The sequence below is a fragment of the Cygnus olor genome, chromosome 1 (assembly GCF_009769625.2).
Source record: "Cygnus olor isolate bCygOlo1 chromosome 1, bCygOlo1.pri.v2, whole genome shotgun sequence".
NCBI lineage: Eukaryota > Metazoa > Chordata > Aves > Anseriformes > Anatidae > Cygnus > Cygnus olor.
In genome coordinates this window covers 68,669,047-68,694,133 of record NC_049169.1, presented here as the reverse complement: position 1 = coordinate 68,694,133, position 25,087 = coordinate 68,669,047, and the positions used below count along the sequence as shown (strand labels likewise).

General features: G+C 36.9%; 1 protein-coding gene across 2 annotated transcripts in view; it reads right to left on the bottom strand.

The window, feature by feature from the left end:
* Positions 1–25,087, bottom strand: part of PIK3C2G (phosphatidylinositol-4-phosphate 3-kinase catalytic subunit type 2 gamma) — a 213,511-nt gene that overhangs the window by 86,389 nt on the left and 102,035 nt on the right. For both annotated transcript variants that reach the window (XM_040564008.1, XM_040564015.1), the window contains exon 19: positions 1,561–1,741. In XM_040564008.1, the coding sequence (XP_040419942.1) occupies positions 1,561–1,741 (181 nt within the window). The remainder of the gene's footprint in view (positions 1–1,560; positions 1,742–25,087) is intronic.

Here is a 25,087-nt window from a genome sequence, read left to right as displayed (position 1 = left end):
TATATTTTAAATAACATAACATTTTAATTAAAACTTACACAAGCAGATAGTGATATCACAAGGGGGAATGGTTTTAAACTAAAAGATAGGAGATTTAGATTAGACGTTAGGAGAAAATGCTTCACTCAGATGGTGGTGAGGCACTGGAGCAGGTTGCCCAGAGAAACTGTGGATGCCCCATCCCTGGAGGTGTTCAAGGCTGACTTGGAGCCCTGGGCAACCTGATCTAGTGGGTGGCATCCCTATCCATGACAGGGGGGTTGGAACCAGATGATCTTTGAGGACCCTTCCAAACTGAGCTGTTCTGTGATTCTGATTCCAATTCTGATTCCAATTCCTAGTACACGGAACTAGTAGTATCCATGTAATCTTATAACAACTAATAAGGTTACACTGAGGTACAGTTATTAAAAATGAAAACTGTAATTTTTTTCCACCTTAATGTTTTTACTACCTAGTTACTCTACCAGTTCATGCTGTCATATAGGTCCAGATTCAGAAACCTTTACTAGGGTATCCACCTGTGTTGCTGCACCTCATGTCTTTTTTGCCTTTCTGGACTATACAATTTGTTGCCTCAACACTGTGATCTCCCTCACATAACAGTAGATGTGTTAACTGCAAGTGTCACAGCAACTACTACAGACTTGATATTAATCTTTATCATTTGAAATATACATCAGTAATGTATAATGCATCACTACTATTTATGTTTCTTTACATGGATTTTTCTCTTTGCAAATAGATATTTTTTCTTTTTACTTCCATGATTGCTTTTCTGCTTTAAGTAGCAATACAGAGTATCCTGAAAAATCCTTTGAAAATCTTCGAAAATCTTTGAATCCTTAACAAGGCAAAAAGAATTCATAACTTTCATGATAACTAGCAGTGGCAGGCATATTTTTATCTGGCTTTCTGGATTGCCTCACTAAGATCTCAGCAAGAAAGTGTTTTACACATCAGGTATGTAACAACAGCTGTTTAAGAAAATTAACAGATTTGAATTTGAAATGTACCAACGCAATATGAAAGCTGTACTCACTGTAGAAGACTACAAGCCTTCTACTGACAAGAATTCTGGTGTATTTGAGATATTAAGCACAGGCCACTTTGGTTGTCACCTTTAAGAAATAAGAATATTCAATGTGTCACTGACAACTTTCAGCAAAGTTTTCAAAAAACACTGCACCTCTACAGGAGACATATTTTGGGATGAGATGTTGAACGTGAGTCCTTTCAGTTCAAAGTTACCCAGGTTTGTCGTCATTGTTTCTGACCACCTCCAAATCTAAGAAACTATGGATGAAGGAATTTAAATGGTTTAAAAGAACTGTTGATCTCTACAGCATTAATGGTAAGAGCAGGCCCATTAAAAACATGTATTTTCCTTGTTTTCGGAGCAGTACAAAATTTTAAAAATTTTAGTCAAATCTTAGGTTTATCTAAATAAGGGGCATTATAGGCAAGAGGTGCCATTTTGGAAAAAATAAAATTACCTTGAGAAACTTAGATGGAAGGGGAAATATATATATATATATATATTTTTTTTTTTTAACAAACCTTTCTTTTTGGGTCACTGGCAGCTTTTACTTTTTCAGCAATGTCTTCCAAAATTCTGATAAGTTTCCCCTCCTTAGAAAACTCATTGTTCAGGGCTTTTCCAGCAGAGAATTGGAGAGCAGCCAGTAGTTTCCGATACCAGATTTTGAAATGAACTTCATTTTGTGCATTCTTCAACAGCCTGAAGGGAGGAGGGAAAAAAAAAAATCTGTGTATCTAAAACTGATTTTTATTTTATATTACTTCTAGCAGGAGCAATAAATGCACTCCAGACTAATCTGTATTTGGTGACTTTGTGCAGCTTAGCAACAGAGAATGAAAAAAAAACAACTTTATTTGTTGGCAGTACTCAGATCCCATCTGAGAACTAATGAGATTTCAAATGTTTTGAATCAATAGGAACCTGCCATTTCTTATTGTCTATACTGCAGTGCTTATATTGCTCCTTTTTTTCTGCAAGGAAATTTTACAAAGTGAAAATATTGGGGGTTTTTTGTTTGTTTTGTTTGTTTTTGAAGTCCAGTTTTAAGTGTATATTCCTAACTCTATTTTTTTTCTTCTGCCAGTACACTTACACAATCAAGCATATCTTTCAGCAAGGAGGTGCATTTAAAGACCATTTTAGTTTCAGTGGTATCATCAGTTCCAGAAGCTTTCAGTATTTTAAGTTGAGGAGACATTTCTGAAATTGGCAATACTTCTGAGAAGAGTGAAATGAGCCCACTTTATTCCTTTTTTTTTAATGATAAGTGTTGGTCTAGAGTAAAAATTCAGCTTTGAGTTTTACTGGTTTGTCAAAGCTTTGGAACTGGAATTATTCCCTAAATAAAAGTCAGATGTAAAACCAAAAACATACTTATTTTTCCATAGGTTTACCACGCAGTACTCTCTAATTATAAGTTCATTTGGGCCAGTAAAGTTGTGAGGTTTAGGTTTTTGTAGTTAATTTAATTGATCACTGGTGATTTTTTCCTTGATGAAGTCCAGAGTTTTTGTACACCTTTGATTTATTTCTGTAAGCATAGATAGAATCACCAACTTCATATTGCCACTAACATCTTGCCCATTACCTGGGATTTTCTTTCCCTAAAGGACTGATGGACTGCTATTTTTTGTTGTTGTTGTTGTTTGTTTGTTTGTTTGTTTTTCTGAACATTCCTCCCTACAGCTTCAATCTTAAGAAATTAATTGGATCCAAACGTTAAATTTCTCATAAATGCTTGAATTTTAATGCAGTTTCTCTTAACTGATGAGGTTACTCAAACCTAACAAATAATTCTAGTTTTCACAGGACAGAAATTAGAGAAGTTGACTTTATAGCACATCACATGTGACTATGACACATAACAAAAAGTAAGCACATGATATATCAAGCACTGATATTTAAAGGTAAAAAAAATATGATGATACTGTGACTTCTACAAATCATTTATAAGGCATTAAAATATGACGACCACAGCTCATCCATCTTTTGGTAATGAGGGATTCCTATCACCTTTCATAAGGCAATGATCCTTCTAGGTCCTCTTTTCCTATATAACTCGGTGCAGAATATTATCACCTACTGGTCTCTGAAAAGCATTTCCTGTTACACAGAAACTGTGAATGTCTAAGGGTTTGGTAAGTACTGAAAATCTCAAAAGTATGTGTGGTGTTTCTATCAGAAAAGCCTACACATGAAAGTGAAGAGATATGAGAAGTTTACCAACAGCACTCTCCAGGGGAGATTAAATGACATTTCTTTCTGTAGTTTGGTAAAAATAAATAATTACTTTTTGGATCGTCCAAAAAAAATAAAATAAAATAAAATTGTCTTTGCAGTGCCTGGTTGAAGGTAAACCCCAGCACAGAGACAGCTGTATTCATACCCTGAACCCTCCACGGACTGAATATAGCTGAGAGCACAATCATATATGGTGGTTGATAAACTAATTCCTCCAGATTTCAAGAGCATTAAGTCCGAGTTTCCACAGAATTCTTTTGGGCTTTTGCTTAAATGTAGATACCTTGTGCCATTTTAGATACCCTAGAAAATCCCATTTGTCCTCCAGTTGCTGCCTTGGAAAGGCATGGGTCCACTGGAGGCAATATCTCATATGTACCAAACCCATGCAGATGTCTCAAACACCCTATGCTGTATAAAATGGCCTAAATTTAGGCTACTGAATCCCACTCTGTAGTGGCCTTTTTAGCTCAGCTGTAGGCAGACAAGGTGATTTAAACTAAAAACATACTATGTTCCTTTCAACAGCAAGTCAGAGGCATGCTTGGTGTTTATTTTGTAAAGAAAAGCATTACTGGTTCAGTCCAAACTATCAAACAGGCAGGAATTTTAGTTTACTGAAGCAGAGCCCAGCTTAGCCTCAGTCTAGATAAACAGCTTGCATTTCCCTTGGAGCACAGGCAGAATGAATTTGTTCATTTCCGCCCTACAAAAACAAATGCAGGTGCGCCCAAAAAAAGACTATATCACCGTGATCTATATTTTGAGTTGGCCAGATTACACCACTGCAGAATCTCTGTACACAATACACTTGCATACTGAATCAGCTCCTGAACATTTAAGCCACATTCATTCACCTAGTCCATTTTTCATAGTTCATATTTATAGAATCCAGAGACACTACCTTTTCATGTTTGAGATATCCTTTTTATCCTCTCAGATACACAGAACACTAAAATGACTTTTATTTCCCTAAAACGGAAGGATTTCACATATAGGAAGCAAAACAGCAAAAGCAAAATGTTTTCCTCTTTTAAACAGAGCTACTCCTCACAGAAGGTGGATCAACCTAGCAAATACATTTTTTTAATTATTATTCTTACAGCTAATCATTCACATAAAATAAGCTTGGATGAACTTTAGTACATACACATGATTTATAAATGTCTTTTCAACCTGAGGAAAGATTATAAGCCAGATTCAGATAGCTTGTGCATAAGGTGTACATGAGGCCAGAGACTGAATCCTCTCAGATGAGCTTCTTGAGCCCAGGCCATGGGGGAAGTTGAAGCAGTCATAGTGATCTCACTGTTAAAATCCATTTCCTGCCAGCTGCAGTCTGACACACACTCTGCAGGCTGAACCCACATGGCAGCTTTTGACAGTCCACGTGCTTCCCCAGCAACCTCACGAGGGACTTCGCCTCAGTGCTCTGCACTCAAAATATGTCTAGTGACTACAGTACAGGCAGTGCAACTCCCTTCTGCCTGCCCATTAGGGTAGGTATGCTTTTAAAAGCATGTAGACCTCAATTTGTAAAATGATTTGAATTAACTGGGTCTGACTTTTATATCCATTTCATAAAAGAAAGTCCCAAGGAGGATACGAAGGCCAGCTTTTAATGTGATGACTCATTATAGGCTTTGCTGAAATGTTTACTCAACAACTGAACAAATATGCAGTTGTAATTCTGCCGCCCCAGTTTTCTGGCCCACACGTCTACACCCTGCCATTGCAAAAGCTCAGCACAGATAGGGAAGTCTGCAACTTCTGAGGTCACAGGATGGAGAAATACTCAAGACACTAATGAAATTTTCTAGTTAGGACTCGACACCTAGCTGTGACAGAGGAAGAATACATCGGAATGATTTAAAACTCAAGGCTGCCAATAAGGAAAAAGGTAAAGCTTTTTTTTTTTTTTTTTTTTTTTTTATGACACCTTTCACAGCATTTTGCAATACAGAACTCAATATAAAATCCTGCTTTTATGCTAGACATAGGAACTTGCTCCTAACAACAGAGAGACTTCCTCACTCTTCAGGGTTCTGACTCAAGACAAGTGCCCTTGTTCTCACCAAGGCCAGGGGAATTCAGATGTATTGTCCAGAGGCCGCTTTCTGGGAAACTGCATAATGGGTCTGGAAACAGAATAATGCTGACCTGAGAGTTAGCACTGAAGCCATCTAGACTGCCCACGCTTAGCAGTAGTCAGAGAGTCCTAATCGGACAGCGGGGTGCCCTGAGAGTTGCCCCTAACATTCTTCTGCAACCAACTGCTTCTCTTCCTCTCTGCATTCACCCATTCCACACCTGCAAGGTGGCTCAACCCCCCTTTTCTGGCACCTGCAGCTGCAGAATTGTGTATTTGTGTTTTCCAGGAAGAGAAAATCAGGAGTGCTGGAGAGATTTTCTGCTCAGTCACTGCTCAGGCTTTGCTCAAGGTGTTTTGAATTCAGAGAGACGCCATGAAAATGAAGTTCTTTAGGGCTTCAGGGGCAGTGCTGAGGCCCTTATTGTCATTGGCCAACTTGTGGTAAACTTGACCAAGGAAGGCAATATGCTTTATTGTGGAAGTATAGTTTATACTTGTTTTCTGTTTCACTTGACAGGAGGCAGGACAACCCACAGAGGGAGAGAACATTAGTACAGGACTTTGCTCATTATAGCAATAGTTATTTTAAAATGTTTCTCTGCAGCCTTTTGAATCAAAGACTAGCACACAAACTTTCTCTACAGATGCACAACTTCCATGTCTAAGGTTTGCCATCCAACATCATTTTCATTAGACATCTTGCAATACTCCTAAATTCTCCTTACTGCTTTGTAGTGACATAGAGGAATGGACCACACCTGCAGCATTTGAAGGATTTAATTTTCATATCCTCGAGCACATTTTACTGTTTGTGCTTTTAAACAGGAGAGTACATAACAAGGGTAGTTTACCAAAGGGGCTGAGCTTAAATCCCACTGCAAGTTACTCACAGACACAAGGATAAGAGAAACAAGGAAAATGTGCAGTTGAAGTTTAGTACCTCCATCAAGCCAGTGATGAGCCATAAGGATGACTAGACAATTACTGCTATTAATTACCTGGTTGCAAACAAGATCCTTTCTTAGTTTTCTCATTTATCTCCCCAAGGTTACATTGCACAAGTTTTTTACTTCCCTACTAGTGATAACAGTAATAGTTCCTTTGATAGAGATATCAACATAGCGAATACTACACAGATACTGTGAATTCCAAATAATTCCAAATACCTTTAACAAGTACCCATCATCCTCCAATCCCCTACTCCCACAGCTCCCCTACTCCTCTGCAGTATACAGCTAAGTGTACTGAATTCATCTTTGTCACTTGCTAGCTGGTCCTCTCAGGCATAACTTCTTCAGAAACAGCCAAACTAAGGCAGCAGAATGCCAAGCTGGCAAATATGACTGTGTCTTTTCTGATGACTTTGCCAGTGCCTAGGACAGATGATTGAACTTGCTGATGCTCTGAGGAACTTGTCTGTAGGATGGCAGCTATTGCTTCAGAGAACAGAAAAGAACATTGCACTTACTGCAATGTAATCTCTGTTCCCAGCTGCGTTCACAACATCTGTGAGATGAGCACTCCTTCACTGGACAACAAAATTTGATTTCATTTACCTTGCTGGAAAACCTTAAGGTGGATCTGTTCTCATGGTCCTTTGTTATACAAGAGAAATGTACAGGCTACCTCCATCGACTTCCTTTAAAAATAGATACAGAATAATACCTGTCTTTTCAAACTAACCTCGCATTTTAAGAAGTTTTGATTTAGATACTACAAGTCAGAAAAGAAAAAACAGAAAACAACAGCACCATTCCATGTATACCTATTGTGGCATGTAAATCAGCAAAGCCACAGATGTAAAAAAGAAACAACTGAGAAGCAAAAATGCCTAGCATATTGAGAACAATGCAATTTATGCAAGGAAGGCTGGAGAGCAAAGTCAAGAAGGCAGAAGATTTAATGTAAAACCAGGATGGAAGGGTGATTGCAGTTCTCCCAAATGACTGTGGAACCACACATTTTCCATAGCTTTACAGAAACACAGTGAGAGGTCATTCACTTGACTGGAAGGATCAAGATTGAAATCCCATTCACTCTCCCCTTTGAACAAGTACAAAGCCAGAAGAAAGGGGGAGTTTACGAGAGAGCTGGAAGAACACTAGCTCCTCTGCTGATCCTTCCTTTCTCCTTTGTTTTTATTCCAGAAAGATGAAAGATTACATTTTTTTCAAGAGACTGAGTGAAGCATGGAGCACTATTTTATCTGAATCTTTCTAACCAAGTAAATCTTCCAGGATGGAAGAGCAGCATCTGTTTAGAGGCTTGTAGCACCAGTCCTATTATGGCTCTTCACACCTCTCATACAAGCAACCTACAAGTCAGTCTCACTGGCTGCTTCTCACATTACAAAACTGCTTTTGTGGACTCATTTTTTAAAGCGTTACCCTTCAATGGAAAGTATTTCTTCTTAAAGTGAAATTTTGTTTCAAAAAGCCGTAAGACACATTTGGTTTTGTCTTTCCAATTCATTTTTTATAATATAAAAATGAACAGATGTCTAACATGTCAGTCTCCCTTAAACAACAATAACAAAAAAGTGGCAGACATTATAAGATATGCTCCTTACACTTGAGAAATGTTTCTATGGGAGCCAAGGGACTAGCTGCCTTTATCTGCTAATCTTCTCTCAAAGATCTTTATGAAAAACGAACAGAATTTGCATCTAGACAAATCACTTGATCCGGTAAATTCAATCGAGCATATTTCCCTACTCTTGCTTTTCCCCTACTGCCTTAACTGTGGAATGCATGTCCTGCTGACTCACAAAAAATTAGCAGATCAGTGAAAACAAACGCTATGCTATGTGAGTAGGTTGTCAAATCCTGCTAAGGTTGCATAGCAGAACAATGTTTTAGTTGATAAATAATATAATTAGTTGCACACACTTCTGTACTGGGAAAATAAACTCCAGATAAAATTGGTTGTGTTTGAAGGAGAAAGAGCATTTACCTTCAAAATTAACCATAGAAAGAATTAATAGGAGAGTATAATGGTGCGCAGGTACCACTTATCACTACCAGACAGTAGATGCTACCACTGTCTAAGCCAGAAATGATTACCCTTAGAACATGTCTTCTGCAATTGGTTGAATGGACAAGTTAATGTCAATATACGTGCTACAAGAAATATCTAGAAAAAAAGAGGTGGCAACAGTTTGTGTCTTTCTGATCCAGGTTATTAAAAAAAGAGAATTTGTATTAAAGTTTTTTTTGTTTGTTTGTTTTGTTTTGTTTCTAGTCTGCTCCTCTGCTTTGAGTGGGGTCTGCAAGCACCAAAACCACTATATTTTAGTAAGCCATTATCACGAACACAAGTACCTCCAGCAGAACACCAGTGTAAGGGAATGAGTGGCTGTTTCCCACATCTGTATACAAAGTGTCAATCCAAAACACCAGGAATGAGAATGCCTTTGCCCTGAAGGGTCATTAACACTGAAAATGACTTTTTTAAAGCTCAGGCTTGAAACTATAGGTCTAACTGCTCTCGACTTTTAACAGAAAGAGTACTACTATCACAATAATGAGAATCAAAGAGAATGATTAGCCTTACCTTCCAGAAAGTATGTTTGGAATAAAAAATAAAAATAAAAATAAAAAAATACATCTAATATCTGCATGAAGATTAGAAATGGGACATATTATTTTCCATTTAATGAGAAATACAGCATTCAAGTCTGGCACTAAATTTGAGAAGTCTGGTTCCATCTTTGCCAGCGCCCTCTACATATGACTAGGTATGTCCTTGTCTGCGCATGTTTCAAATTTGCAGATTTTTTCCTCTGAACAAATGTGACATTATTGTCAGTTTGTCATGCAGTATCTTACACCAGAATCAGCAGCCTGGGAGCTACAAATCATGTATTGTTGTAATAGCTTAGAGTAAATTTGCAGCAGAGAAACAAGCCATTCATTCCAGGCATTACAGAAATTGTATTCTTCCCAGTGGGTAACTGCATTGGAAGCTTGCAACGAGTGGGATTAGATGGGATAATCACCACTAAAATAAGCAGACCTAATGGCTTTAATGAAATGATGTCCAAATATGCCAGAAATTAACTGGATATAGGACAGTGACTAGGCTACTCTACCTTCAAACCGTATAAATAAAATGCAAAATTAATCCAGATTCAATGGAATCACAGAAGGAGTTGCAAAGCATTGTACTGCATCTGAATTTAGGCCACAGTTATTACAGCAATACACAGAGGAGAATATAACAAATGTTTTTCTTCATGTTCCTATCATTTGGGTAGTTCATGTCTACCAAAATGGCTTTGGATAGCTTCTATAGCTTCCTGTTAGCTTCACAGCTGGAACAACAACAACAAAAAACTTATAACACTATAAAACAAAATGTATGACACAGAAATAATTCTGTATGGCTCTACATGCAGTGGGCAATCCAGATTTACTGCAAACTGCAGCATTAAACCTGAGCTACACTGAAACATTTTGGTTAACTTCCCTTTAAAATGCTGTAAGCACTTTTTTTTTTTTTTTTTAATACATACCAATACAGAAGTAGCTTCAGGGACGAAACTAAAATTGTCCTTCTACAAGGTCATTATGGCCTTTGGCTGCTCACATAAGGAGCAGTACCAGATTATATTCATACATTCTGAGCCAGATCTGTACTTTATAATCCTAGAGCTTTCAAATTACTGTTCTTATGACACACTTTGTGCATGGAGAAGGAGGTACTTTTGGTGGGTGTGGGAGGGGGAGAGACAGGGTGGATAGGAGGAGAGTGGCATAATTTTACAAAAATTTGTTATTCCAAAAAATTTATTCTGCAGGGCAGAATGAGATCGGCTCTTAATTTTCCTATTCACTCTGCACTCACGAGAATTTGCTTTAACAATGTCTACAGTCAAAGTTGTTACCCTGCAAGTAGAGTCTTTCTCAGATTTTTACAGACATTATACTCAGATGCCAACAGCAGAAAAAGGATGGATGAGGTTTGATACAAGTACCTTAGGAGTTTACATAAGGCAGCATCACTTCTACTTCTCTGGAAGAACCTGTCTGTAGATCCATTGTCTTTTAAGCACAGGTAATGCAGGTGCAAGAAGAACTAGGACCCTGATTCCACATTATTTCCTGTCTTGTCAGTCTCTCTGGGATCTTTGTTGTCATCTAGACACCTCCACTGTAGCTGGTGGCCCTGCTTACTTCTTTTCCTGGTATCTAACAAAGGGTATATTTTCAGATCATAGCTTACACAGCAATAGGAAGGAATAATGAGCCTTCAGCAGGTGTTGCTGTATGTGTTTCAGTAATGATGGCACCTTAATGTAATAACAAGATTGCAGAAATTTGTTTTAAGTATTCCTCTCATATCACATGTAGTGTACTTTCTGTAAGATGTCAAGTCTTCTACTTCTGGCAATTCACCATGCAGCATCTCATTAGAGAAGCCTACTGAAAAGTACAACTTTAGTAGTCGGACTAATGCTGCACAACAACAAAGGATGTGTGGATCAGATCATCAGATCACAGCAACTTGATACCTCTGTGTATGTGTGTATGTGACTTTGTCAAAAGAATTACTCTGAGGGAACCTCCATACCTCAAATTAAATGGCATCATGAAGACGTATGGTCCTTTACACTTCAAAAATAACAAGAAAAACTCATTTGTTAGCAGGGAATAGAAGACAGAATCAGACTTTTCTATGTGCGAGTCTCTAGAGTCTCAATAATACTTGTTCATCCTTTCATGATTATGACTCCTCTAAGGGAGGAATCTCTTCAGACTGCAGTTCTACCTATGCATAAGGACTTCGCAGTCTTCCTCAAACAAGGTGATACATACCATGTTTCATTTAATTAAGGCAAAGGAGACCACAAGGACCAGCTCTTCTCAAATCATTTGGTCTTCCTTGTCTTCCTCTTTCCTTAGTCTCTACTCATTTTTCCCTCCCCACTATATATAACAAGTTTCTTTTGCAAGGGTAGGAAAGAAGAGCAGAGCAGACAAGGAAAGGCCTTTGGATTTCTTTTTTTAAATACTGATCTGGCTCTGATCTTCCTTCCATTTCACCACTTTATTACCGCCAAATATTGGCTCTGTAAAACAAGAAGTGGGAATTTGAAGTTAAGCAGATATACCAGAGAAAGCTTGCTGTAAAATATTAGCAAAAGAATTTTTTTTTTTTTAATTGGCCCAAGGATATTTTTCTAGTCGACAGCTGGCCTGGTTGCCAGGAAAAATAGAAGAACTGGAGGGCAAGCACAGTAGGAAAGTGAGGCATAGACCTACATGGAATTAGGTTGGCTTAGTTCGATGCTTGCTGAAATTCATCTCTCATTACAGAAAGCCTGATGTCCTTTCATTGTTGGGTAGTAGATGTTAAGTTTCATCTAGGTTTACAGGTCCATTTTAGCTCTATTGAGACATGTTCAACTGGGGGACCAGACCTGAATAACCATTTGAATAAGCTAAATTCCCTTTTAATAAACTCCTAACTAAGACAGCATTATTTCTGTCTTCTGTATAAGACAGCACATCATACAATCTCAGGGTTAAAATTCACAGATTTTTAATATCAGAAAAATGTAAAACAGATATAAGAATGCAAATCTGTCTTGAATTCCTGATTTTATTTGTTGTGTGACCTTGGCAAAATTCTCTTATTTTTCTCTGCTTTTGTTTTTCCTTTTCAAAAGAGAAAATGATTATTTACCTTCTCACAGGATGCTGTTTGTTTGCAAGCTGCTCTTATGCCATAGAGGCAAATTCTATGGCAAATAGGACTGTTTAATAACATTGCCACCCCCTGTCTGTGTGGTACTCATATAGCCAGCATTTTTCAATCATAGAGCAGAAAATAGCAGCCCTGGTCATTTTTTTAAATTTTTTTTTCACTCATGAGAAAAGCGGAACTAAGATTTAGTTGCTGTGATGAAAAGTTTAGTTCTAGTTCCAAGATTCACAAACACATTTCTGGAAGTATTATTGCAGTAAGCAGGTGTCATATTTCCATATGTCCTGAGTCAGGTAAAGAGTGAAGCATGTTCTCCAGGGGCAACTACTGCATTGCCAGAATAAATATAGATCAACCATCTGACACAAAATGCTATTGGGACCTTGAAACTCACTGGCTCTGTTATAGGCATCTTTCTTGCATCAAACTGCTGTACTTCAGCTCAGTCCATGTAAGGGTGCAGCTGGACAGTGGACCGAGAGGCAGAAAATATAATTTTCCTCCCCTCCCTCACCAGACACATGCTCACTCCCTTTTAATTGGTCAAATACCCCAAAATCAACCTCATTTCTCTTCAGATGCATTCTCTGCTGAGTGAGCAAAAATTTGCGTGGCAAAAACTAACATGGATAAGCATCATATTATCAATACCAGCAAAGTGGTGTCAATACTCATGGGGTGGCCGTCATGGACTACTCTAGCAGAGCCAGGCAAATTACTATTTAAAGCTCCTGCAAGTGTCTGTTTAAAAAACTCCTGGTGATAAAGCACAGCAACAACTGAAGACTTTGCTTGTGTCAGCTTTAAATTGATGCTAAAATTGATATTAAAATGGGCTATTATTCAACTGTCTTTCCATTTTCATACCATGACCAACCAATGTACTTCTGAGAGACACACGACACAAAGCACTGACAATTGCAAGAATATTTGTCATGACAGCTGCTTAAATTTATTTTAACAAACTGCCCTATCAACAAAAACACATGCATGTTATCTCTGCATTATACAAGTCACTTAGAAGATGGCTAGGCAGTGCCTATGATAAAATGAAAAGTTTAATTAATAAAAAATGCTTCTCCTGATAGAAATTGTCACACACAAGAGAATTACATTATCAAGAAAGTTAAGCAGAAGAACAAACGCTAACTTCTAATACCAGTTACAAAGACAGCTTAGACTCAGCAAAGGAAATGCTACAGGTCAAAGTAGAAATACGTTGAGTAAGGTAAGCAGAGTTTTATCAGCTATTGTTAAGTCAAGCCCTAAGTTGTGTTGAAATTGTGCTCGCTGTCTGACCTCTTCTGTGCCCAGTGCCCACAGTATAATTGTTACAAACTAATTCCTATTTGCAGGATAGAATCCCACTTTTCTTGGTGGTATACAAACAAGATCTTCTGTAAGTATAACATTACAATGTGCTACAGTCTTTATGACGAGAGACTGTTCTTTAAGTTAATCCATGCCCATGGACTTGGCTCTGTAGATCCCTTTTCAATCCCTTCTGCATTAGCCAAGATGGCAGTTGCCACACTAAAGCTAACAAGCCTGATTAATATCACTTCAGTAAATTCCATGTTTTTTCCACACATCAGATAATTCTGTACTAATCCAGACATTTATATCCATTTAATATCAGCTGACATAACATAATTTCTCATTTAACACTAATTGAAAACTATTGGTTTCTTATTCCAAAGATCATTTGCTGTCATTTATAGCTTATAGCTTTTTATACAGCTATTTTTCAAACAATATCATCATGAAATTTTATGTTTTCTATCTGCTTGCAAAACTTTTATACCAAAAAGCAAGTGATGTGAGCAGAATGAAACAGTCAAGGAATTTCTTTATATATTTGCCATTATATATTTGTAAAGTTTCTAATTGAACAAATTAATAAAAATATAAGAAACTACTCTTAATTTAAGCAGTATTGAACTTATTAGTTATTTATGTTTTTACTAAATAATTTTGGGTTTGTTCAGCTTGCCTTCAGGCTCAGTTTCTTCAGATGCTAACAAAGTGCACATCCCTGCATTGCCATTTGCTTTTATTGTATGTAAAAGGTAAAATCCCTCAATGCCTACAAATAAATATCAGTGGTTATATATCAAGGAACTGACAAGAGGTAGAAGCATCCTTCATCGAACTTCTGGGTGGAAGACACTATTAACACTTCTTTGATGGAGTATTTATAGGGCCCCATCATAGTCATCACTTACAGCAGGTAGAATTCCTTGGGACTAAACACATCATTTGACCATTCTTCTCTGTCTGGGTTCCTATCCTATGGTTTTCACCATCATACTATCTTCCAGCCATAGCATGGCATGCATGGAACAACACAGAAAGATACCAATGAAAGGCTCCATACAACTATCCTTAAAATGGAAGGAAAAAAAGTCCCGCAGAAAGGGTGCTAAGGACCACCCTAATGGATCAAGAATCAAAGGAACATGGAAACCAAAATCAGTAAACGAGCAAAGACAGTTACGGAATACAACTTAAAGAATCATGTAACAACTGATATTGAGAGGAATGTCAGGAGCTTGTGTGGTCTGATCCCATGTTCATAGCAAAGATAGCTCTGATACTGGATCAGTTTGTTCAGAGTGCTTGACCTCAGCAGTATGCTGAAAGAATTCCTGAGAGAGAGGAATGAACAGAGCTGCAAATTGATGGTATAATTTTGAGCCCTCAGGACATGGGGGTGGTTTCAAAGGATACAACCTAATGATGGGCAGGACTTCAAGGACTCCATGATCCATCCTACAAAGTCTTAAAATTCTGGTGACCATCATAAATTTTTGGAAATAGGAACATGAATAAACAGGCAAAGATCTGCATTTCTAAATTGTGAATGTCACTCTGGTCTAGTCTGTCTTCAGCCCCATCAACTACATTTCAACTCAAAAGCAATTTTTTGTAAGCATTTCTAGCTGGGGCACAAGTGTCTTAGGAACAGCAAATATTTTAAAATTTCTGTGATACAAATTAATTTTAGGGTATGAAAAAAGACTCCATATTATTCTTTACAAGGTCTAAACATCAGCCAGAATTACCCTTGGGTACAAAATAGAAGAGACTGGGATTTTGCCTATGACACAGCCTTGAAAACATTCTTTTGCAAGGTTACAATGTAAAAAAATAAAAATTAAGATCACCTCTGTTTGAATGAATGGCTGCATACATAACACCATTTGCTCTACAGTCCTCCATATTCTTAAAAAAGGCAAAGGAGGACAGTTTAGTCAGAGTCAGGATTTGTGTGAAATGATTAAATACAAGTCTCTAGTGGCTCCTTTGAAATTTGATGTCTGCTTTCTAGAATCAATAACTTAGACTGAGATAGAAGCATAGTGTGGTTACATGTCTGTGGTCTCCAGAGGAACATGTAGCAATATAGGCAATCAAATCAAAATTGCACTACAATTGCAGACGGGACAGTAACCCCACAAGTTATATTTGTGAGTAATACATTTTTTTGTGGAAATGGTTCTAGATCTCCCAGTTTTCTGAGGTCTTCACCTGAATCTAAATATCACAGCTGGGAGAAATTAACTCATTTCTTAGAGGACAAAGCAGAACAATATTACTTATTATACTACTTTATCTCTGCTCTCCTTTATTGCTTTTCTGCATCCTTGCTCCTGGAAAGCTACTTTGCTTCCTTTGCTATCCTTCTTGGTTCCCTCAACAACCATCAAAAAGTCTCTTTATCCATATCCTGCCTAAACCCTCTTTTGCTTCATTTCAAACCTAGTTCTACCAGGAACATTGTGGCAACTCCCTTCCATCTCAGGCTAGTAAGGACTTCTCTGACTTCTGAGCCTTGGAAAAGAACTGGGATCTTGAAGCAGGAGAGACAGAAATGTTTGCACATCAGGGTGGAGGGAATTTCCAGTTTCAACCCTATCAACTGTCAGAAGCATGTTGCTTTTCACATAACATCCTCTACTCACTTGCAAATGAATCTTGAAGAAAGTATTCTGTTTCCAGATACGAAACAACATAGATTAGGTGATAAAGACTGCATGCATGAAAGCGTGTGCACCAGTGTATGTATAGCTGTAAATATAGCAACAACCACTGCATACATGTGAGAAAGCACTGGAGCAGGAGGTGGCCTTGGGGGAACTGTTATTTTAATTTCACTGGATGACAGACTGTGAACAACTGCTGGGGGAATTTGAACATGAAAATCTGAGCATTTATGTAAGGCATTTTTTTTTTTAATCTACTTGGATATAAGTCCAGTTACACAAGCTAGAAAAATGAAGAATAAGAAGCATAAAAACAGGATTTTATTGAGAGAGATGTTGAGGGCTCCTTTGTTTGTACTGAAATACTTAGAATCACTTTTTATCTCCAAGGATTTGAACTCTCCAAGACATTTATTGGATGAGATGAGAAAGGAAATTTCTGTTTGTGAGAGAGGGATGGTGCTGATTTGAAAAGATCATCCACTTGTGAATGTGCCGTTGCTGCTTTATTCAGGTGACCATTAAGTTTTTGTTACTATAACATTATAATACCTATTTCAGTGCTTGCTCTCTTTTTAATGTGGAGGACTGTACTATTCTTAGTTTTACTAACAAGACGGTTTGTTGATTTGATCGTTCACTAACGTATATGTAGATCCTTATAAGGGAAGCAAGAACTTTCAGCAGAAATCTTTTTTTTCTAGTTTGGGCTAGGAAACCTCTAAAGCCATCTCCTAAAGCATCTTAAAATTGGTCACCTCTGTGGTTTTTCACATTATTAATAATGTTAATAATACTAACTAATCGTGTTGGCTTTACTTCCATGTCTGTTTTTTCCCACAACAGAATCTGCACCACTCAAGATCTACAAATGCTCCATTGAGCTCTGCTTGCATGGCTCGGCCACACCTCAGAAATTCAATTTTTTTCCTATGAAACCAACAGCCAACATGTTATTTTGCTTCTGTCTAGTGAAATCCTGAACTAAGTAGAAATTCTGTACAAAGAAAAACAAGTTCATATTCACCTTTCAAAATTTTCAGTGTGGATAATTTTTTTCAGCTCTTTGAAAGATAGTCAGATGAAAACCTATAGCTACACCATCACAGAAGCTTTGATCAAATTTCCAATCAAACAATTTCCCATATACATAATGCCAGAAATACCATAATCTACCTTAAACCCCACCCTCCACATCATTTTATTTTATTTTTTATTTTTTACATAAGCAATTGGGTTTTCACTCAAAAAATTGCCATCAGGGAACAGCACTCAGGTGACATACTACACAGCAGGGATACAAATGGTATTTCATAGATTATTGTGTTTAAAAACAAGCCTGCTTTGAAGCAAAGAAGTGAAACAGTCACTTAATGGTTTAGTAATGAGCAATTCAGACAACACCAAAAGAAGGAGGTGTACTTTTTATAACAACCTTTGTATTAGGGACTGTCTTAAAATATGTCTTGAACCTCCCCTACGCTGAGCTGGAAAAAAAACATGCTGATTGCTTTGGGACGGTATTCTTTTAAACAATAAATGGGAAAAAAAAAAAAATATATATATATATACCAGTCATAATTACTCAATGTGACACTCACAGGGTTACCTTAGCCATAATTCTCTACTTTCAAATCTCCAGTGAATAGCATAAGAATCAAGACTGTTTTCTCAGCTTCATCCTGCACTTCAGAAATGTTTGTATCATTTGCACATCTATATGTTTGTATCTAAGTTGAATATTTCTGTGAAAAGCCTTGATTTTGGTGAACATTTCCTCAAAAAGATTTCAGTGAAAAATTCCGTACTAATTCTACATTAATCCTTCAGCCATAAATCATATAAGAGTTATTTCAGTAAAAATACCACTACTGTTATAATATTACGATAATAAATCTCTGAATATATTTATATAAGAATAATGGCTTTTCAAAGACAAAAGGCAATTCTTGTAGACTGATTTTATTTCTGAAACAATGAAATAATGTAATGAACTTCAAAAATAGTATTCTGTGTATTTGACAGACACCACAGTGAAAAATAAAGAACAATCCAGCTGTCTTCCTTTTGACTGAGATTTCTGATAGTTGTCTGAACAACTGACTAGAGTTTTACAGGATTTAGATTTGAGAGGAATCTTCATTCTTTTAGAGGTCACTAATCACTTTCTGTTATTTAATTCAAGTCTGCAATAAATATCAGTTTTAACCAAGTAGGCTCTTTGCCAAGAAAACACTGAATAAGATGATGTGAGACATGGTGCTTTGCAATTCTTTTGCTTAAAAGGAGGTTATTACAGCATGTTAGTAGTATTGTTTGAGAAAAAAAAATAAAGTGCAAAGGCAACTCATCAGACAGTTCTTTCTTTCCTCTCTCAGTTTATTTTTAATTTGGTCCCCTGCCAAATGACAAATTACGATTACAGAGTAATATAACATTTAGTATGGGTGAACATTCAGAAAACAATTAATGTTTAAGGAAATATTTTCAAACAGAAGGATTTTTTTTTGAATTTAATCCCGGAATACTAACTATCTGCAAATACCTAAAATACTGAATTATAATAATTTTGCACTGTTGACGTTGCAGGAACTTTTATCAAACCTTACCCACCTCTTCTGTAGAAATACCACCTTTTATTATAGTCTTTGAAGTTTTTATTTTACAACCTGTTAATAATTATATTTGGTTTTACGTTTGGGACTTTTCTCAGAACAATTCCCATTAGTCACAAAGTAATTTTCTGTCAGATTATGTATTGATGGCATATATTCAAGAAAGTCTTGTTCATGATTCTTCTTTTTAAATGTTTCAGTCATTTAGACACAGGTCCAAGGCCTAGCTTTCATTCTGATGAAGAATGATTAAACCCAGAAATATTAACCACAGAAGCCTACAGCTGACAGTGATGTTAAAATGACCAATGATTCATTACACTAAATGTCCTGTATCCAATTCAAACCTCTCTGTTTATTCATACATTTCCCTAAAGATGTCACAAAAAAAAAATAATTCAGAAATAGGAACGATTTACTAAACTCAATCTTGTCAGACTAAAATTTCGATCTTTGACCTGTCTTTGACTAAGGCATGATAAACATAAATGAGTACTCCCAACATATCAATTCAAGAAACTCAGAGCCTGCACTGCATTTATACAAGTCATGCAGTAAGAACTTTGTGAAACACAGTCAAAGCAAAATGGATTGAAAACAATTCTCTAGGGTAGCTCAAGACAAATTTTGTCAAAAACTGATTCAAACAGCTATAGTTAAAACAGAAAAGCTTGCTTAGCTGGAAAGAGTAAAAGACCTTTCTATATATAACAGAGCAATGGTTAATTATTTATTTTTCATTTTATTTTTATTTATTTTTTATTTTTTTACATAATATGATGCATCTTTGAAACATTTGCAGATTCATTTTGGAAACAATAATTGCCATTTATAGAAAATTTATACAAAGAAGATCATAATGAAATAATTTTCAGCAATCAGAATATGGTTGGTATCACCACAACTCTGTAGCAGAGAAGCAGCCTGCTAGAGGACCACTCTCAACTGCAGGGCTGCCCTCAGCTGAAGAATGCAACATTTCACCACAACAGCAGATGCTCAGCTGAGAATCACAGTAGATTCTCCATGCTGCTTGTTTTCCAACTGAGGATTTCACTCTGAACAGTCATTACGGTCCGATTTAGGAATTTTGCATCATGTTTACATTGCAGCTACTGTCAGTATTTATGAGTTTTATGTTTCAGATTATTAAATTGGTCCCATTTCATATACTGGCCTAGCTCAATGAATACCTGTAGAAATTTTTGATGGAAAGACATAGCTTCACGGATTATGTTGTCATCTCCTTCCAGCAGCCTTTCACAGTATAAAACCACAAAACAAATCATCCACATCAATAAAATTCATGGCTGCAAATTATCCATTTGAAGTGACAGAACTAAATGAATGTTTTGTCAAAAGCTTTCCTAATTTATTACTACTCTGATTTACTTCCCAAATGTTCCTCTGGGACATGCAGAGATTATGTGCGGTATCCGCCAGGATAGATTTTGGCTGTTTTGTTTTTGAAGGAAGCAACAGTAAAACATTTTTTATGGAAGAAAAATGAAAGGAGCAGATTAAAGCTTAGCTTGACAGCTGCACAGAACCCTGCTCTGAATCCCTGCCTCAGCAACACCAGCTCCACTTCCTCGGTCAGAAGCACCCCTATGGCCTGTGCAAAGAGGATGTCTTTCTCCTGTGCCAGAACAGCTGGAGAATGGGAGCTTTCAGCACCGTTCCATCCCCAAAACTGGTCATTTTAAGTCCATCACATCCAAGCATGAGACACATAACAGACCATTAAAACAACACATTTACTCCTTTCCACAGAGGATATTCCAACAGACAACACCTATATTTCATGTTCAGTTACACTGTTGGAGGGGTTATGATAGATATGACTCTAACCTAATAGGGAGTTTTTCAGTTTAGCTGAAAAACTAGATTTGTCAGCTTCAATATTTTTAAATGTAAAAGGAGCAAAAATGAAAGAAAACAGACAAGTAGTGTTTTGAAAAATAATATACTGAAAAACATTTTCCTTAGTGCTACCTTATAAATCATGAACTGGCAAAAAGAATTAAGGTTAATTGCTCTTTTTTTTTTTTCTTTTCAGAAATCTTTCACATTTGTTTATCTTTCAGATTCAACTCTGTTTGCTTGTACATGCACATGGTGGCATATTTTTCATTACAGTAACACACACTGATAAATTTGTCCCTTACATACTTTTTTATTTTGCATTTGGCAATGTTAATCCTCTTCAAAATAGTTTTGGGCATGGAATTTCCTCTGTTCTAAAGGTTGGGACAATTATCTCCATGTTCAATAACTAGTTTACCTGCAGCCAAATATTTGCCCACACAAATACAATCCATGACACAAATGACCATGCTTCACTACATTCCCTTCATATTCACTTCATATTCCACTATATGGTCACAAAAGTGCCCTGCCTCTTGTTTTTCACACTTTCACACACTTTGGAAAAACACATAGTACTCTTCGATTTCTAAATATTTGACAAATTTGTTCTGCTAACAATACTAAATCTTTAAAACTAGATATATGCACAATTATCTTTCATCATTTGTTAAGAATTCACCACATTATATCATAGTCACCAAATTATACAAAAAGTCATAGGTTGAATTGCTTTATTGTTAGTTGGATTTCTTTTTTTTTAAAAAAAGTGGTAATTTTTAACAGGCTGGTGAAACTAACTTCCTCTTTATATTTAAAATTACAAAATCATAGATAGAGCCATAGAATGCCTTGGGTTGGAAGGGACCTTAAAGATTATCTCGTTCCAACCTCCCTGCCATGGGCAGGGATGCCACCCACTAGATCAGGTTGCTCAGGGCCCCATCCATCCAAGTCTTGAACACCCCCAGGCATGGGGCATCCATAGCTTCTCAGGGCAACCTGTTCCAGTGTCCCACCACCCTCTGAGTGAAGAATTTCCTCCTAACGCCTAATCTAAATCTCCCCTCTTTTAGTTTAAAACTGTTCCCCCTTGTCCTATCACTATTTGCCCATGTAAAAAGTCACTCCCTTTTCACAAGTCTTACTGGCAGTGAAGACTGAGGCAAAGAACTTGATGAGTACATCAGCCTTCTCAATGTCTGTTGTTACCAGTTCTCACTTCTCATTTATCAGAGGGGGTACACTCTCCTCAGCCTTTTTTTTTTCTGACCAATATATCTATAGAATACCTTCTTGTTATTCTTTGCATCCCTTGCCAAGTTTTTAGAGCCATGTTAGGTTCTTTGTAAACTTTCCACAGTAGTATTTGCATTTTTTAAAACTTTTTTATTTCCTTCTTAGAAATTTAGAAGCTAAAAATGTTTAGTTAGTCAGAATATTGCAATTTATAAAGAGAAATTATAGAGCCTGCAACTTCTTTGCTCTTTGTCAAATAAATATTTTGTGTAAACCCCTTTAAACTACAGAAGTAAACTTATTTCTAGTAAAATGTGTCACAGTCCCAGAGAACAACTGCCTGATTAAAAGGCTGCTACAGTCAGCAGAAAGTGTCTCACAAACTACAAAGAGGTATGTATTCAGACTTTTCTCCTTTGTACATTGAATAGTATAGACAGCAACTTAACAAATATTCTTACTAAACGGTAGAACACTTGCCAATCTACTTGCAGCTCTGCCTGAAAATGTTGTTTCCAGCATGGGAACCAGATTATCCAACCTTTGGATTCTCTCAGTGTCAGTCTGTGCTGAACTTTAGCGTACATTTTTAAGACTAAAGGAAAGATACATGAAGCATTTCCTGGACCTGAAACCAAATGGCATAGATATAGCGGGGTGAGTTCCCTTTGCAGCATACAGACTGAATCTGCATTACATGCCACTGGGCTCTGTGTCTCCCTGGTGCCGTGTGCGCTACGCCCTGTTGTCACAAGACACAATTTTGTATATGCGTTTGAGCCCACAGAATCAGAAATAGCGTAAGGGTTATGTTATAGTCCACAAATAGTAGTGAAATGAAAAGAGGCTGAAGGTCAGTGTTATCTGCATCAGATGGTTCACACATGCAAGCATGGGCAGGGCAGCATTGGAGGACAGCGTGTGTCACAGCTTGGGCACTTTTGTTCATCCTGTATTTTGGGGGTGGTTCCCAAAGTGAACTATTTCCAAACCATGCTCCACTACTGTACTGGAGAAAGCAGGCCAAAACAGAGCCAAAGAGGAAGGCAACAGTTATGAAGCATAGCTCACCAGAGATCTAACAGTTGGTTTTGCTCCCTGGTCCTTTTTTACTGAGTGGAATTGACAGACCTAGAGTAAATAAGTAATGTTACGATATACTACCTCCTTTTATCAATTTCAGCTGTGGTCACAGCCAACTCGCTCCTCTCTTTCTTTAGAGCTGGAAAGAAGAGAATTCAAAATAGCTGTTTTTTTCTTTTTTTTTTTCCTTAACAACCAAATTGTGTTGACTTAAATGCAAGACATGACTTTGTTTATTTAAATGTACTGTTTGCCCACTCAGTCTGTAAATACTGGAGGTCAAAAATAACAGATAAAGAGTTATGTTCTTTTTGCTTCTTCATAACAAAATATTTTTGTTTCATTTGATACCATCTTTTTCTAAGACTGGAGTCTGAGAAAACTGTAAGTCTGTGAGTTAGAAAACAAAATAATTATCTGTTTTCCAAGGCAATAACCAAAGTCCCACATAGCTAATAATGAAACACTTAGCACAGTGGACAGTTGAATCCTTATCTCACAAAAAATAATAGTCTAAAGATATTATATGCTATACACATATGTAACTACAGCAAAAGAACTCCAAATTATTGACATTTCATAAGTAAGCATTCCAAATTCAGAATGAAAATCCCTAGATGTGAATCCACTCTACGTTTTAGGTTCTCTACAGACCAAAACACAATGATGATCACATCAAGTACTCCTAACTCAGATGAAACTTAAAATCATTACTTGGATGAATGACACCTTGCCTCAGAATGCTGTAGGACTGAGCAACTCCAGAACTGAACTCAAATTCTAATGCAGAGCAGCAAAACAACTCATCAAGATATGCTGTAACTGGTTACTCACAGGATTAGTTACATATGTGATTAAGTGTTCTGATTCTGACTGGTAAGGAGAACCAAATTAATGCAAAACAAAACTGATGACTTTTGTATTTACATTAATGTCATTTTAATGGGTTGGGCTTTTCAGCCTGCTCTACACAGCTATTTAGGAAGTTCATTAATAATTAGCACACTTGACAACCTCTGACTGTGGGAGAGCGACACCTTAACGTGGGATGAGAAAGAGCTGGAGGATGGCTGCCTGTTCAGATAATTAAGGGTGTTGGACAGATGAACGTCTGCTTGATTTATTCCTTCTTTTGAAGTCTTCAAGTAAAATATAGTTAATATAGACTAGTTCTGACAGCAAAAAAAAAAAAAAAAAATCCTTTTGTAAAATATAAAGCAATAATCCTGAACTTTAAATCCTGTAGTACTGAATAAATCTAAGTGGTAGCAATTTTGGAAAACATAGTATTGAGGGACAAACCTCCCAATGAGAGAATTTAAGTGATGCCTTTTTAAACTTCAATACATTGCTTATGTTCTTTATTATTATTATTATTATTATTATTATTTTTTATTTTTTGGTCTCCTACAGTTATTTTTATATAGAAAAAGAGAAAAAAATAAAATATGATGTTCTAGCCTTGAAATCAATAGTCTAATTCATATTGTTTTCAGTGTGCTGGATTTCACCAAGAGTTAAGCTTATTCTTATCTGAGATACATCATAGTAAAGACAGAAGACAACTCCCTTTTCTCTTGGTCATCAGACAAAATGTAGTCGAAAAATGTTATAAACTAGAAAAACTCTATAAAGTTAGAGTGACTTAAAACTCTAAGAGAACTCCAAGAGGACAAGTTACAAAAGGATATTTTGCCTTCTACAAGGGTTTCACTTAACTTTTTCTCTTGAGCTAAGCATATAAAATGCTCATGCCCTGCAAAAATTTATTAACACCAGCACTCTTCCCCAACAATGAAACCTGTTCCTAGCACCACCTTCAAGCAGCTGCCACCAAACTTAGACTACACTGCATTTCTCCCCATTATTCACTCCTCCTGTGAAAAGCAACCATCTGTGAGACATATTCCTAGCCACCTGCTGCCCCAGCCAGCTGTTTCAATTGTATGTTGCAGCTGCCACTTATGAAAGAAACTAAAAGCAAAAAAATGCTCCAAGTAAGTGGGAAACTGATTGGTAGGTTGTCAGAGATAGAGGGGTGGATCAAAACTTGAGGACAAAAACTGAAAAAAATTGTCTGTTGAACACAGTAGCAAGGAGATAAACACAGACTGCCAGCAGCTGAAATGTCCAAAAAGGTCTCAGCAGGTTTCTTTCCCCTCAAGCAACTCTTCTGCTATGCTAGAACCAGCTTAAAGCTTTGCTTTTCAACATA